The 14,989-nt window shown below is 41.7% G+C and overlaps 1 protein-coding gene across 1 annotated transcript in view; it reads right to left on the bottom strand.

The window, feature by feature from the left end:
- The window catches only part of col27a1b (collagen, type XXVII, alpha 1b), a 138,445-nt gene extending 125,269 nt beyond the window's left edge, over positions 1-13,176 (bottom strand). The window contains exons 1-2 of the mRNA XM_021606572.2: positions 12,633-13,176; positions 1,676-1,746 (exon numbers count right to left, since the gene is read on the bottom strand). Of these exons, the coding sequence (XP_021462247.2) occupies positions 1,676-1,746; positions 12,633-12,685 (124 nt within the window). The 5' untranslated portion in view covers positions 12,686-13,176. The remainder of the gene's footprint in view (positions 1-1,675; positions 1,747-12,632) is intronic.
- Between the last annotated feature and the right edge of the window lie 1,813 nt (positions 13,177-14,989).

Here is a 14,989-nt window from a genome sequence, read left to right as displayed (position 1 = left end):
TAGCGCTGCCGCCCCTAAACCACACATTGTCCCTGGAGGGAGTAGTTTGACTGCTGTTTATGCCAATCACTTTCTGTGATATATCTTTCTCATCAATCTCCCCATCTCTGTATCTGTCTCCCAAACAAAATGTTTCACTCTCTGCACCAGGTTGAAGTAAGGTGGTTGAAACGATTAATTCTCTTTGTGACCCACATAAAGACTACAGTACATGGCTTCAGATGTGAAAGTACAACTTCCCCTTGGCTAATGCAAAACAAATGTGGGCAACAGTCAACTAAACACTGAGTTGAATTATAGTGCTACAATAGAGAGGAAATACAGAACAGTACAAGACACTGCAGCTATGATTCCTAAGGGCTGTTGAGCCATAAGTCATGTTAGGGGGGAAGGAAGGGGGTGGGCTGTACATTATGCAGCGTCCCAAATGACAACCTATTCCCTATGTGAAGCACTACTTTTGACCAGGGCCCGTAGTGGTGCACTATATAGGGAGTAGGGTGGCATTTGTGACATTTCTATGTGCAGGCAAGTGGGAGGCAGGGAGGGCATGATCACTGGACAGACCTCCCTACACATGGAAAGGACATCAAACTGAAGCTGAACTTGAAGACAAGAACAAAAACTTACTTCATCAGCAGAATATGATACTGTAGCTTACAATTATCTGTATAATGGTTCTGAGAGATTATTTTACAGTCTGCTAGATACAAGATGAAATGTAATAACATAATAGGAGTAAGTAGTCTGTTATAGGAAGGGGGACAGTGAATGCCAAAACTCTAGGTTTGACCCTATTACATCCAGATCTTCACAAACATCCTTTATTAGAACATCTTGGCAGAGTTCCACAGTAAACGCAGCCGTTGCATCAGAGACCGAAGAGGGAAGGATATCAGAAGATTCAGAAGATGCAATCCCCGTAGAATCTTCAGTACACATCTCCCACTCCCACAATAGAACAGAGAGCGTTTTGTCTCCACAATCTCTTCACTTCCACACCAAAAAGAAGTAAAGGAGATAGCAACTACTGTTGGAGAAAGGATTGTTGCCTCTCTCAGAATAAACATGCTTCAGCTGAGCCTCTGGACAGACAGACAGACAGACAGACAGCCAGCCAGCCAGACAGACAGACAGACAGACAGACAGACAGACAGACAGACAGACAGACAGACAGACAGACAGACAGACAGACAGACAGACAGACAGACAGACAGACAGACAGATAGATAGATAGATAGATAGATAGATAGATAGATAGATAGATAGATAGATAGATAGATAGATACATAGATACATAGATACATAGATAGATGCATAGATAGATAGATAAATAGATACATAGATACATAGATAGACCCCTGTCACAGTTAATCCTCAACTTCACGAAACACGTTAAAGGATAAAGGACTTATGTTTGGAAGGATTGAATGAAGTAAAGCTGTTTCAGCTGGGTTATGATACATTTTACAGTCCACATTTCACCCCTTTACATTACTGTAAATCATACACGTTTTGCCCCAGCACTTTCCAAGTGTGTTTTTACTAGGCTGTACCAATTTGACACTGACAATACGCAATACAATGTTCTGCTGTACAGCTATAATAAAACTCAATAAAAATACATGATTGGATTTCTGAATCCTTACTTCAGAATGAAATAATGAAACCTCACCTTCAGGGTGTGCTTGAGCTAGCCCCAGGAAACAGGTACAATAGAGAATAGTCCAGAGTATCAGAGTTCTCCTGTGGGGTAGAGAGAGAATATGGTTACACACACTCATCCATAGGGAAGTGGTGGAAAAAGTACTTCATTTTCATACTTGAGTAAAAGTAAAGATACCTTAAAAGAAAATGACTCAAGTAAAAGTGAAAATCACAAAGTAAAATGCTACTTGAGTAAAAGTCTAATAGTATTTGGTTTTAAATATACTTAAGTATCAAAAGTAAAAGTATAAATAATTTAAAATGTCAAACCAGACGACACAATTTTCTTGTTTTTTAAATATACGGACAGCCAGGGACACAGTTCAACACTCAGACACAATTTACAAATGAAGCATTTGTGTTTAGTGAGTCTGCCAGATCAGAGGCAGTAAGGATAACCAGGGATGTTCTCTTGATAAGTGTGTGAATTAGACAATTGTCCTGTCCTGCTAAGCATTCCAAATGTAGCGAGTACTTTTGGGTATCAGGGAAAATGTATGGAGTAAAAAGTACATTATTTTCTTTAGGAATGAAGTGGAGTAAAAGTAAAAGTTGTCAAAAATATAAATAGCAATGTAAAGTACAGATACCACAAAAAATTAATAATTTTTACTTAAATACTTTACACCACTGCCATAGAGTATAGGTTATAACAGGGTTTGTAAAAGGTTTAAAAATTAATTTCTGCACTCATTTCATCCTTAGTTTCTAAGTAGTAAATATGTGGTTTATGACATTATTGCTCCTAGTCAGATCTCATGTATAGTAACCCATGGAGGCAGCAGCATAAGCAGCACTAGCATCAGAAGTACTGCTTCTACCCAAAGCCCATCCAGCTGGTTCAAGTCACTGGGGAACTTTCCTATCCACATGGCAGATAATCTGACCCACAGGGGGGGCTAGGTGAGTACTGCTACCCCTTAGTCTCCCTCTGACTGCTTTGCATCTGAGCCCCTATTCCCTATATAGTGCAATACTTTTGATCAGAACACTCTGGTCAGAAGTAGTGCACTACAGTGCATTCGGAAAGTATTCAGACCCCTTGACTTTTTCCACATTTTGTTACGTTATAACCTTACTCTAAAATTGATTAAATTAACTTTTTTTCTCATCAATCTAAACACAATACCCCATAATGACAAAGCAAAAACAGATTTTTAGTCATTTTGCACATTTATAAAAAAACAAAACAGATAAACCTTATTTACATAGGTATTCAGACCCTTTACTATCAAACTCAAAATTGATCTCAGGTGTATCCTGTTTCCATTGATCATCCTTGAAAAGTTCTACAACTTGATTGGAGTCCACCTGTGGGAAATTCAGTTGATTGGACATTACCTGTCGGCCCAACAGCTGACAATTGCATGTTAGAGCAAAAACCAAGCCAAGAGGTCGTAAGAATTGTACGTAGAGCTCCAAGACAGGATTGTGTCGAGGCACAGATCTGGGGAAGGATACCAAAAAATGTCTGCAGTATTGAAGATCCTCAAGACCACAGTGGCCTCCATCATTTTTAAATGGAAGAAGTTTGAAACCACCAAGTCCCGCCCGAGAAAACCGAGGAATTGCAGGAGAAGGGCCTTAGTCAGGGAGGTGACCAAGAACCCGATGGTCACTCTAACAGAGCTCCAGAGTTCCTCTGTCGAGATGGGAGAAACTTCCAGAAGGACAACCATCTCTGCAGCACTCCACCAATCAGTTCTTTATGGTAGAGTGGTTAGATGGAAGCCACTCCTCAGAAAAAGGCACATGACAGCCCACTTGGAGTTTGCCAAAAGGCACTTAAAAGACTCTCAGACCATGAGAAACAAGATTCGCTGGTCTGATGAAACCAAGATTGAACTTTTTGGCCTGAATGCCAAGCGCCACATCTGAAGGAAACCTGGCAACATGCCTAAGGTGAAGCATGGTGGTGGCAGCATAATGCTGTGGGGGTGTTTTTCAGAGGCAGAGACTGGGAGACTAGTCAGGTTCAAGGGAAAGATGAACAAAGCAAAGTACAGAGAGATCCTTGATGAAAATCTGCTGCAGAGCACTCAGGACCTCAGACTGGAGCGAATGTTCACCTACCAACTCGACAACGACCCTAAGCACACAGGGAAGACAATGCAGGAGTGGCTTCGGGACAAGTCTCTGAATGATCTACAGTGGCCCAGCCAGAGGCCAGACTTGAACCTGATCGATCATCTCTGGAGAGACCTGAAACTTGCTGTTCAGTGATGGTCCCCATCCAACCTGACAGAGCTTGAGAGGATTTGCAAAGAAGAATGGGAGAAACTACCCAAATACAGGTGTGCCAAGCTTGTAGCGTCATACCCAAGAAGACTCGAGGCTGTAATCACTGCCAAAGGTGCTTAAATAAAGTACTGAGTAAATTCTCTGAATACTTACGCAAATTTGATATTTCATTTTTTTTAATACATTTGCAAAAATACTAAAAAACTGTTTTTGCTTTCTCTTTTTAGGGTATTGAGTGTAGATGGATGAGGGCAAAAAAACAATTTCCTTAATTTTAGATTAAGGCTGTAATGTAACAACATTTTGAAAATGTATTTTTGTGACACAGCCTCTGACTAAGGCCTCCAATGGCTTGTATTGCATTACCCCCGCCTATGGTTCTTAGAAATCAAGGAAGCAAAGATAAGGGGAAAATTAAGAAAAGGGCAGGGGGAGACAAACATCTGGAAACATCAACACTAAGAAACTCAACACACTAAATCATCAGTCAGCACTTCCAGTTCAGAGTCAGACAGTGACGTCACATACATAACGAGGTTGTATTATCCTGTGAGTTTGTTTTTCAGTACCATGACTACGTACTTCAAACTTAAGATAAGGAAAGTGGATGTGGCCAAAGGATGAGTCTCAATGATGGACTGGGAATATCACTGAGTAGTTTTCAGCCTGGATGTTAGCCTGGATAAGTTTTGGAATCCATCAAGACCAAAGTGTAAAAGTGCATGTTATGCCTGTATTTGGTTTCGCCAGCAATGCAGTATTCACCAGCAATGAGTACTTGAGCTGGATGAGAATGCTTTACAGTATGTGGTTACGGCACATCTACTTGTCCACAATCTGAAAAACTCATTGACTTCTGCGGTTTCCTCTTACAGAGTGAGGCCTCTCAATGACCTGCAGGCCTGGAGATTCCAGCCAGGCAGCCAGGGAGGCAGGGAGACACTGAGTGCTACTCCAGCGCCCAATAACAGCAGAAAGTCACCAAGTGACCACAGGCTTATTACACTTACTACGTCTATAGTCACTTCGACATCCTCAGCTTTCTGCACCTTTGCCTCATTCAATATTTTAACACTACATTCAACATTTATATTTGCAGAAAAGCATATAAGGCATTGAGGTTTGCTGAGTTGTGACAACTAGTTTGAATGTAAAAAACTCAAAAAAGAAACGTCCTCTCACTGTCAACTGTGTTTGTTTTCAGCAAACTTAACATGTGTAAATATTTGTATGAACATAACAAGATTCAACAAGTGAGACATAAACTGATCAAGTTCCACAGACAAGTGACTAACAGAAATGGATTAATGTGTCCCTGAATAAAGTGGGGGTCAAAATCAAAAGTAACAGTCAGTATCTGGTGTGGCCACCAGCTGCATTAGGTACTGCAGTGCATCTCCTCCTCATGGACTGCACTAGATTTGCCAGTTCTTGCTGTGAGATCTTACCCCACTCTTCCACCAAGGCACCTGCAAGTTCCTGGACATTTCTGGGGGGAATGGCCCTAGACCTCACCCTCCGTTCCAACAGGTCCCAGATGTGCTCAGTGGGATTGAGAACTGGGCTCTTCGCTGGCCATGGCAGAACACTGACATTCCTGTCTTGCAGGAAATCACGCACAGAACAAACAGTATGGCTGGTGGCATTGTCAGGACGGTCATGTCATGATAAGCCTGCACATGAGGGAGGAGGATGTCTTCCCTGGAACACACAGCATTGAGATTGTCTGCAATGACAACAAGCTCAGTCCGATGATGCTGTGACACACATCACCATGACGGACCCTTCACCTTCAAATCGATCCCGCTCCAGAGTACAGCCCTCTGTGTAATGCTCATTCCTTTGACGATAAACGCGAATTCGACCATCACTCCTGGTGAGACAAAACTCGTCAGTGAAGAGCACCTTTTGCCAGTCCTGTCTGGTCCAGCAACGGTGGGTTTGTGCCCATAGGCGACGTTGTTTACAACAGGCCTACAAGCCCTCAGTCCAGCCTCTCTCAGCCTATTGCGGACAGTCTGAGCACTGATGGAGAGATTGTGCGTTCCTGGTGTAACTCGGGCAGTTGCTGTTGCCATCCTGTACCTGCCCGCAGGTGTGATGTTCGGATGTACCGATCCTATGCAGGTATTGTTACACGTGATCTGCCGCTGTGAGGACAATCAGCTGTCCGTCCTATCTCCCTGTAGCGCTGTCTTAGGCATCTCACAGTACGGACATGTCCACATCTGCAGTCCTCATGCCTCCTTGCAACATGCCTAAGGCGCGTTCAGGGGACCCTGGGAATCTTTCTTTTTGTGTTTTTCAGAGTCAGTAGAAAGGCCTCTTTAGTGTCCTAAGTTTTCATAACGGTGACCTTAAGTGCCTACCGTCTGTAAGCTGTTAGTGTCTTACCAACCATTCCACAGGTGCATGTTCATTAATTGTTTATGGTTCATTGAACGAGCATGGGAAATAGTATTTAAACCCTTTGCAATGAAGATCTGTGAAGTTATTTGGATCTTTACGAATTATCTTTGAAAGACAGGGTCCTGAAAAGGGGAGTTTCAATTTTTTGCTGAGCTTATAATGCATTGATGAATTGTGTATTCCCCCACCCACTCACTGAACTAGCCAATCAGCAGAGTGAGATTTAAGAATACATTGTTTTGTGATTTTTTTACGAACTCCGCCAGGGTCTCAACTAGGGATGTGGCAGTCACGAAATTTCGTCAGCCGTCAAGCAAATAACTGTCGGTCTCACAGTAATTGACCGTTAACTAACATAAACACATTTAGCATCTCCTGGATTCACACATAGCATACAAGCCATTTTAAAAAGTATAATAAATCCATGTAATATAGCCTACACCTTCACAATAAATTCATTATTTATTTTAGACCGGTCTAAAGAAGCATGATATGAAGAAAATGTAGTCTATTTCAGAAGAACAGAATCTGAGTTGTCCTTATGTTAGGTCCTGATGTGGCAATGCCAAATGGCAGTGGGCTACACTAGTTAATTTAGCAGATAAGATTTGCTTATAAATCCGTGGCATTATTTTATAGTATGAAGAATACAATTGAACAAAGATGAATAAAATATAGATATTTTCTCCAAACGATTTGAGGGAGTGCACAAATGCGGCTATTCTGTGTTGAGCGGTTAACAAATAAATAGGTACTCCTATATCCTTAATTTAGAGTTATTCGTGTAACTTTAGTCGTTCTACAAACGTTGGGCTATATGATTCGATTTTTATACATTTCAAGGCTGCATGATGAGACTCTAATGATGACTTGAAAAAAGTCGCTTGAAAGGCGTGAGCTCTGCTTAGTTTTTTTTGCACAGCCTGTACACACTCAAAAAGTATCTTATTCACAATTTGATAAGCACTTGATAATGCCTCGAATTTCACGGTGGAATCCCCTTTGTGGCTGTAATGCACTCTAAAACAAATCTATGCCTCTTGCGACCCGGAGTGCTGCGTTGTGCCCTTCTCCCTGAGTGTTCTGCGCAATCCAAATTGTCTCTCACTCACGCCGCTCTCCTTCACGTGATTGGGTCTTTGTCACAGACTACAAGTTAAAACAGACACATCCAGGACGCAACTGCGCGTCCTTATCCAATTCCGAGGTGCATATTGAATATATTGGAAGAACTGTCCACATTTACTTTTCGTCAGCCAACAAGATGCGTAGACCTAGCGAACAGCAAAAGCACTAGCCTATGTCAATCTACTATCCCCCATAGTACAAAAGCCGATCTATTCTATTCTGTAAAATCAATAAATATTCCAAACATAGTCTGAGACAGTTGTGGAATGCGATCACAAATTAATACAACCACTAGCATCCCAATAACATTTTTATGCAATGTGGCTGACGCAACAGATCAGAACGTTTAGCTTAAAATGTTGATAAACTATTAGGCTATTTCTTCAAATTATACGCGCAGCAATGCGCACACGAATGTTCCATTAGCGGAAAACAGCATTATCAAAAGTGACCGCGAATACAATTATGTATGTAATGTTTGTATTATAAAGGTGCATTTTATAGTCAAATTATCTTCCCCAAACTTGGAACTCACACTCTGCTTATGTATAACAGTTAGGCACTACACCCCTTGTAAAGCGGACTAATGTGCTTAATTTTAAGAAGTTATTTGGCAACTTGAGTTGCGATACAAACCTTATTGAAACATATAGGCCTATGGGCTAGTCTACATGAGGTGTGCAACTATGATTCGAACAAGTCGCAAAAAAAGGCATTGTTTCTTATGCTGGGCATCATTCACAAGTGATAATATATAATTCTCAAATGATAGGCTAATATTGTCACCAATCAGACTAATCTTGATTTAATCTTGTCTTTACATAATAATATATGTGTGACAATTGTTTTGATTTAGAATGGACCCTTATCATGCACCTGTATCGAACCAGGGGCAACGAGAAAAAATACGTCACTTAAAAGCGTATGGAGGACCCATTTCCCCGTGGTTTATTTTCATGTCAGCCAGGTAGTCTAAACTTCTGTTGTAAATATAAGCAATGTGCTTAATTTTAGGAAAGATGAGAAATAAATATAGTAGGCCTAGCCTATAGAAAGACGATGGGCTCCTCCTATTTTTATTAGTGGCCATCACCCGCAATTGCATAGCCTGTAGAAATGTTGCACAACATGAGCTCATGGGCTCTCATGAAGTGTTTGATTAGGTTTTTGAAATCATTTGCATTGATGTCAGAGTGATAAGAGGGACAATATAATGCTGAGTATGAGGCAGTTAGCAGGTTTGGTAGGCTACTAATGACCAGCAGCAGCATCAGAGCTTGGAGAAGCCTAATTACCATGACTAAACGGTCATGTGGACTTTGACTGCCGGTGTGGCGGTAAGACGGTCACCGCACAGCCCTAGTCTCAATTTACTGTTGCGAGTTACAATAGTATAATGCACAAGGTGCAATTTAGAAATGTGATTGTGCATCAGCATATTTTCTCTTGTTTTGTCAGTCACTTAGCCAATGTCAGCAAAATAAAATCTAATTGCTAAATTAGTTTAACGGCCAGCTATCTAAACTTCTTATCATGGTCGAATTACCGGCCGGGGTGCCCACATCGATTTTGATTGTCAGTTTCACTCAGATATCATATTAAAAACTGCAAACATTTCTCTCCACCTCATGGCAAAATGTGTAGAATTGCAGGAAATGAGTTGGAAAACAGCTGATCTTCCTCTCTGCCCCATGGCAAAATGTGTAGAATTGCAGCACACTTAAAAAATAACTCTAAAACGGGGCTTCCCAGGTGGCGCAGTTGTTAAGGGCGCTGTACTGCAGCGCCAGCTGTGCCATCAGAGACTCTGGGATCGTGTCCAGGCTCTGTCGTAACCGGCCGCGACTGGGAGGTCCGTGGGGCGACGCACATTTGGCCTAGCGTCGTCCGGGTTAGGGAGGGCTTGGCCGGTAGGGATGTCCTTGTCTCATCGCGCACCAGTGACTCCTGTGGCGGGCCGGGTGCAGTGCACACTAACCAAGGTTGCCAGGTGTTTCCTCTGACACATTGGTGCGGCTGGCTTCCGGGTTGGATGCGCGCTGTGTTTTAAGAAGCATGGCGTCTCTCCCGAGCCCGTACGGGAGTTGTAGCGATGAAACAAGATAGTAGCTACTTAAACAATTGGATACCACGAAATTGGAGAGAAAAGGGGTAAACAAAAAAACACACCAAAAAAACCTCTAAAACCTAAAAAATGTCTCTCTGCTGTCAAGAGGGGTGCCACTAAAATGTTTTACTCACAATGTGTGTGTTTATGGGTACGCAGACCTCACGAGCAACTTCGGCCCATTATGATGAGTTCAGATTTTTTGTAGCCCCCATCGCCATCAAAGTTTCCCATCCCTGCTCTAAACCATCCCAGCAACTCACTCCCACAGCGTTCATTTGGCAGCAGTGCACAACTGCATAAGCAAGAGAGTGCAACTTCAAGTCCATTGGCAGAGTTTATAAAAGGGGAATGCTTATACTTTCAAAAGTAAATGTTTTAATTGGAAGTTGTATCTTACTTAGACATTGCAATGCACAGTCTGAAATCCAAAATGTGTTATCGCTATCATTAATAACTATAATAATTATTGATAGTATAAGCCACCAGCTCTACTGGAATCCAGAACACAGAACATCCAGAATCCAGAACACAAGGTTTTAAATAAACTGCATAATAAATAAATGTGACTGGGCAATTGTCTGAGTCAGGGGCAGGCACAAGTACACAGGGGGCCCATGAGGCAAAACATAAAATCAAATAAATCACATTCTTTTTTTTATTATAATTTTTTTATGCAACCACAGGAGCCCGTTCTCAATGTTCAAAATATACCAGAGAGCATAATTTAGCCACAGAGGATCAATAGTTTCAGATAAATTACTGTGGATTACATTTTATCACCAGCACATACATGTAACTGTCAAAATAAAGGAAACACCAACATAGTGCCTGAAAGGCGCTGCAAGGTCAATCTGACGTCAGCAGTGGCCGTGCAGCGTTTACGCTGATACGGCCTCTGCAGAAATCAGGGCATTCATACTTCTTGCGCTTCCCGAAGCAGGGCAGAGCTGCTGTGAAGGAAGTGAGTTTGTGTTTATACAGGACCTCCCTCCCCCACCTACCATCAACCAATCATGTCAAGGCAGAGCTATTTGGAGCCCTCCGCATTGTTACGACATTTGGGAGGCGCACGGCGATGCTGTATGGAGCTCAATTTGGCCTCTGCATGCCTCAGGAGGCTCCGCAATTGCGTCACACCCTCCATATGGACCTTCCAAACACATTTTCGGATCAAACATAAATTCGATTTTAAAGTGTGTTTGGCCACCACCAGCTGCCAGAACAGCTTCAATGCGAGTTGGCATAGCTTCTACAAGTGGACCTAAACCATGCCAGGAAAATGCACCACTTTCCTTTCATTCTGGCAGGTACTGGTTGCCTACAGTCGGGAAGGCCGCAAATTGGCCAGCATGCTTGCCAAATATACAACTTGTTCGGTTGTGGCCATAGACATATAATCAATTCATAGGAGGGTTTTGGATCCTCTTATCCTGGCAATTTGACGATTAAACTCATGGGTATACTAGCAAGAGCTGCCTGACCTGAATAGGAACTGCCATCTATGGATTATATTTCTATGGTTGGTTGTGGCTGTCTGTTGGCCTTTTGCAAATTTCAAAACACACCTAACACCTAACACACCTAAATCTTAACCTCTGGGAAAAAACATACAGTTTGGAAATGCCTACTGCTGAAAATAGAAGACGTGTGAACCAATATAAATATATTTTTTAATCGACAACACAATGTTTTGCAAACAGCAGCACTGTTTTTCAAAGTAGCTCATCTTGAGATAGGCTATTGCAAAGATGTGTGCATCGGTCATCACAGTGAGTAGAAGCCTACTGTACATTAACTCCTAATATTGTACAATCTCTTTGTCGCTTCATTGGCCTGGGCTATTGTTTGTTGAATTCAAGATTGATCTCAGTTTGTCAGCGTCAGAGTAGCCACTCATTTCGGTCATTTGTGTGGTATTAAATAAGATTCAGCTCATGTCTTTTCTCATGTAAATGACGTAGAATTGCATGAAGTTCGTTTTTAAAAATCCTATTTTTTTCGCATCCTGCTTTTTCGGACCCTCCCAAAAATGCCTCTCCTCAACAGTAGCCTAGGACACATGACAAATGTTATTATGGCTTTATTAAAAGGGCTTTTTCTTCAACAGTATTTTTTTCAACGGCTTTCAACGGACTCTTGAAAGTTGTAATAGTAGAATGCATTTTCAAAATTGGGTAGTGCATCACCAGTTTTCCTCCTGTCATGTCCGTCAGTGCATACCTTAGAGCAGGGTTTCCCAAACTCGGTTCTGGGCCCCGGGAACCAAGTTTGATGGTAAATTGGTTATTTGAATCAGCCCCAGGATCGAGTTTGATTGTGAGTTGGTTATTTGAATCAGCCCCAGGATCGAGTTGGGGAAACCCTGCCTTAGAGAGCTATTTATAACCTGTCAGAAATGTCCAGATTAACTAGCCCATGTCAGCTAGATTTTGTTGTAATATTTGAGTCACTCAAATATCACATGAATACACATTAGTAATGACAAAATGTATAGAATTGCTACAAAAAAGTGCTTTAAAACGGCTAGATGTTCTCGGCACCCCATGACGAAATATGTAGAATTAAAGGAAATACGTTTTAAACCTGCAAAATGTTCTCTCTGCCAACAAGAGAGGTGTGAACAGTTTGTGTCATGAACAGTGCTTGTGCCCACAGAAATATAGATTCCCAATGCTGGAAGGGGGGCTTCAGTAAAAATGTTTGGGAACCCCTACTCTAAAATATAGGCTTTTAGTTCAGACAAATAACGTGTTTATGTCATAGCTGAGAAATCCAAAATGAAAATAGTAAGGAAAAAGACTAGCCCACACATTGGGATCACAAAATAGGGATCATTCATTCATTGATACAGACATGATTCCCACTTTGTATTATTGTGTGCTCTCAAGAAAGTACACGTGCATTTCTTCTGGAATGTATGGAAACGCATTGGAGTTAAAACAGCTGCACAGATGTTCAGAAGTGAGTTAAATCTTGATCAATCTGATAGATAAGAGATGAAGGGGAGAGCTGTTTTGTTTGGATAATTTGTACTCACCCCCCAACTCCAGCTGTTTTGAGTTTGGAGTACAGGGCATTGTCCGGCTCCATAGCGGTTACTTCATTCTTTCTTGAGAGTTTTTACAACGGTCCAGAGTGGCAGGAGACATACGCAAATCATTTCCATTGCAGCTGGTCCTTAAAACTTCGAAAGGGAACCAAAAAAGCACCGGTAATAAGAGATCAATAAAGTGTCTTCCTTCTTTCTCAATGTCGTTCCGTTATCTTCCTTCAGGAGTTCTTTACATAGAAGAAACTTCGACCTACAGAGCTCCATCGGAGTGTTACTTTTCCGCGCGAAAGAACCGACTCCAGGTAAATGTCTGTGGGGAGAAGTACAATATCTTACACACTCATACGAGCACGGTGAAATGAATGTATGGTGACCGCCTTGTACGCCGACGTTTCTAATATACAAGATATCATGGAGTGAGTGAGGGAATTCTCTGCTCGGGACTCAGAGAAACACACCTCCTTCTTTCGCCTCAGCTGATACTGAAGGAGGAAACAAATGTAACACACATGAATGGTGTAAAGAAGAAGAGACATTTCTTTGGAAAGTGTGTCTTGCTTGGAAAGCAAAACCTTCTACATTTGCACTTTTCCTTAGTAAGTAGACCATGTATGCAGATTTAATTTAGTGCCAGACATGACCTAGACCTCTGACTTCATCAGAAACAGTCTTGTCAGCCTGGTCTCATAGACTAGACTTAACATAGTAAACGTAAATCCATTACACTCAAATTAGTATATGTTATGTTTGGGATGGTTACACGAGACAGAAGGGTACGTAATAATAAGGCAAAAACGAAAGTAGGGTGGTTGGTTGGGCATATAACTTGCAACCCAAAAGTTGTGTGTTTGAATCTCATCACGGACAACTTTAGCATTTTAGCTAATTAGTAAACTAGCGACTACTTACTACTTTTGAGCTACTTTGCATAGCTTAGTATGTTAGCTAACCCTTCCCCTAAACCTTAAACCCCAAATCGAATTCTTAACCCTAACCTTAACTCCTAACCCCTAGCATTAGCCACCTAGCTAACATTAGCGACAACAATTTAGAATTCGTAACATATCATACGTTTTGAAAATTGTAACAATTTGTACGAATTTCAATTCATAACATCATACAAATTGTAATACATATCATGTGAAATGGATGATGGACATGCACAAATTAATACATACCATACCTATCATACTAAGTGAGTGTTGGATTTACTATGTTACGTCTACCCCTGAGTCGAGGTTGGACTTGTCTCTGGATAGGTAAGAGTAGTCTTCAGCTGTCCAGTTATTTATGGGCCAGGTGACAGGTCTAGACTGTAGACAGCTGGATGGCTGATTGTTTGTTTACCCAGCACACTTGTTTTGTCTGGGGCAAGGTGCCTGGTGCCACCTTGGTGTTTTACTCCTCTCCAACACAGCACATTTACATTTACATTAGGGGAAATGTAAAAGAGAAACAGATATAGCAACAACAAAAAAAATGCAATACCTGCTACAAAAAAAAGTATATCCTTATTCCTTCTTAGTCTTTGCAGTACCAGGCTAGTTAGATAATGTATTTTGATTTCAGTACACCAGCCAAGTTTTGGTTGTTTCTACGGTCTCCCGACCCAATGAAGAGGACTACCATGCATGCCTGACAAGCTGACAGTGACGATTTCATTGCTCAGGAGATTTCCTCTGAAGTAACGAGTTGCCTGTCATCCTTATCCTGTTCTACAAAACCAGAGAGTAATTTGCTACGGAGAAGTCACAGTCAAATGGCCGGGTGGCGAAGTGCCTGTGAGATGCCTTCAATGAAGAGTGAACTGTGCTGCCTGCCTGCAGAGGACATGCTCATCTCCCCTGTTGAACTCCTACCTCTGGTTCCAACTTAACTGTCGCTCCATCTGTTGCAGGCTTGAAACACCCAAAACGTTAAACTCGGGCTCAAAATCGTACTCCAGACCTACTCTATCATATATCTGTATTATTTGATTCTTGTTTGTTTTGCTTTTTCGAGTGCTTTGAGATAATATTTGTAATGAACAGTGCTAGAGAAGTTGAATAAATGATTATTATTTGTTTGATATATTTTCTATTGTATCCTGTGCTGTTCAATTACTTTTTAGTGTTCCAGGCCATATAGCTGCCTATCCTCCCTGCCCACCTTACCTACAGTCAGTACTGTATGTACGCTCATGCCTGTGAGCCGGAGCCAGAGTAGAGCTCTGCTGCCTACCTAGCCCAAAGGCCGGCAGATGGCGATATTGAGTCGTTTCAGTCTTACCATCCAAATGCATTGTATGCAGCTCGCAATACACTCCTATACCCCGTGGACCGGTTTGAACCTAAACATTCTCC

The sequence above is a fragment of the Oncorhynchus mykiss genome, chromosome 6 (genome assembly GCF_013265735.2).
Source record: "Oncorhynchus mykiss isolate Arlee chromosome 6, USDA_OmykA_1.1, whole genome shotgun sequence".
In the NCBI taxonomy this organism is placed as follows: domain Eukaryota; kingdom Metazoa; phylum Chordata; class Actinopteri; order Salmoniformes; family Salmonidae; genus Oncorhynchus; species Oncorhynchus mykiss.
This window is presented reverse-complemented; position numbering and strand designations above follow the sequence as displayed.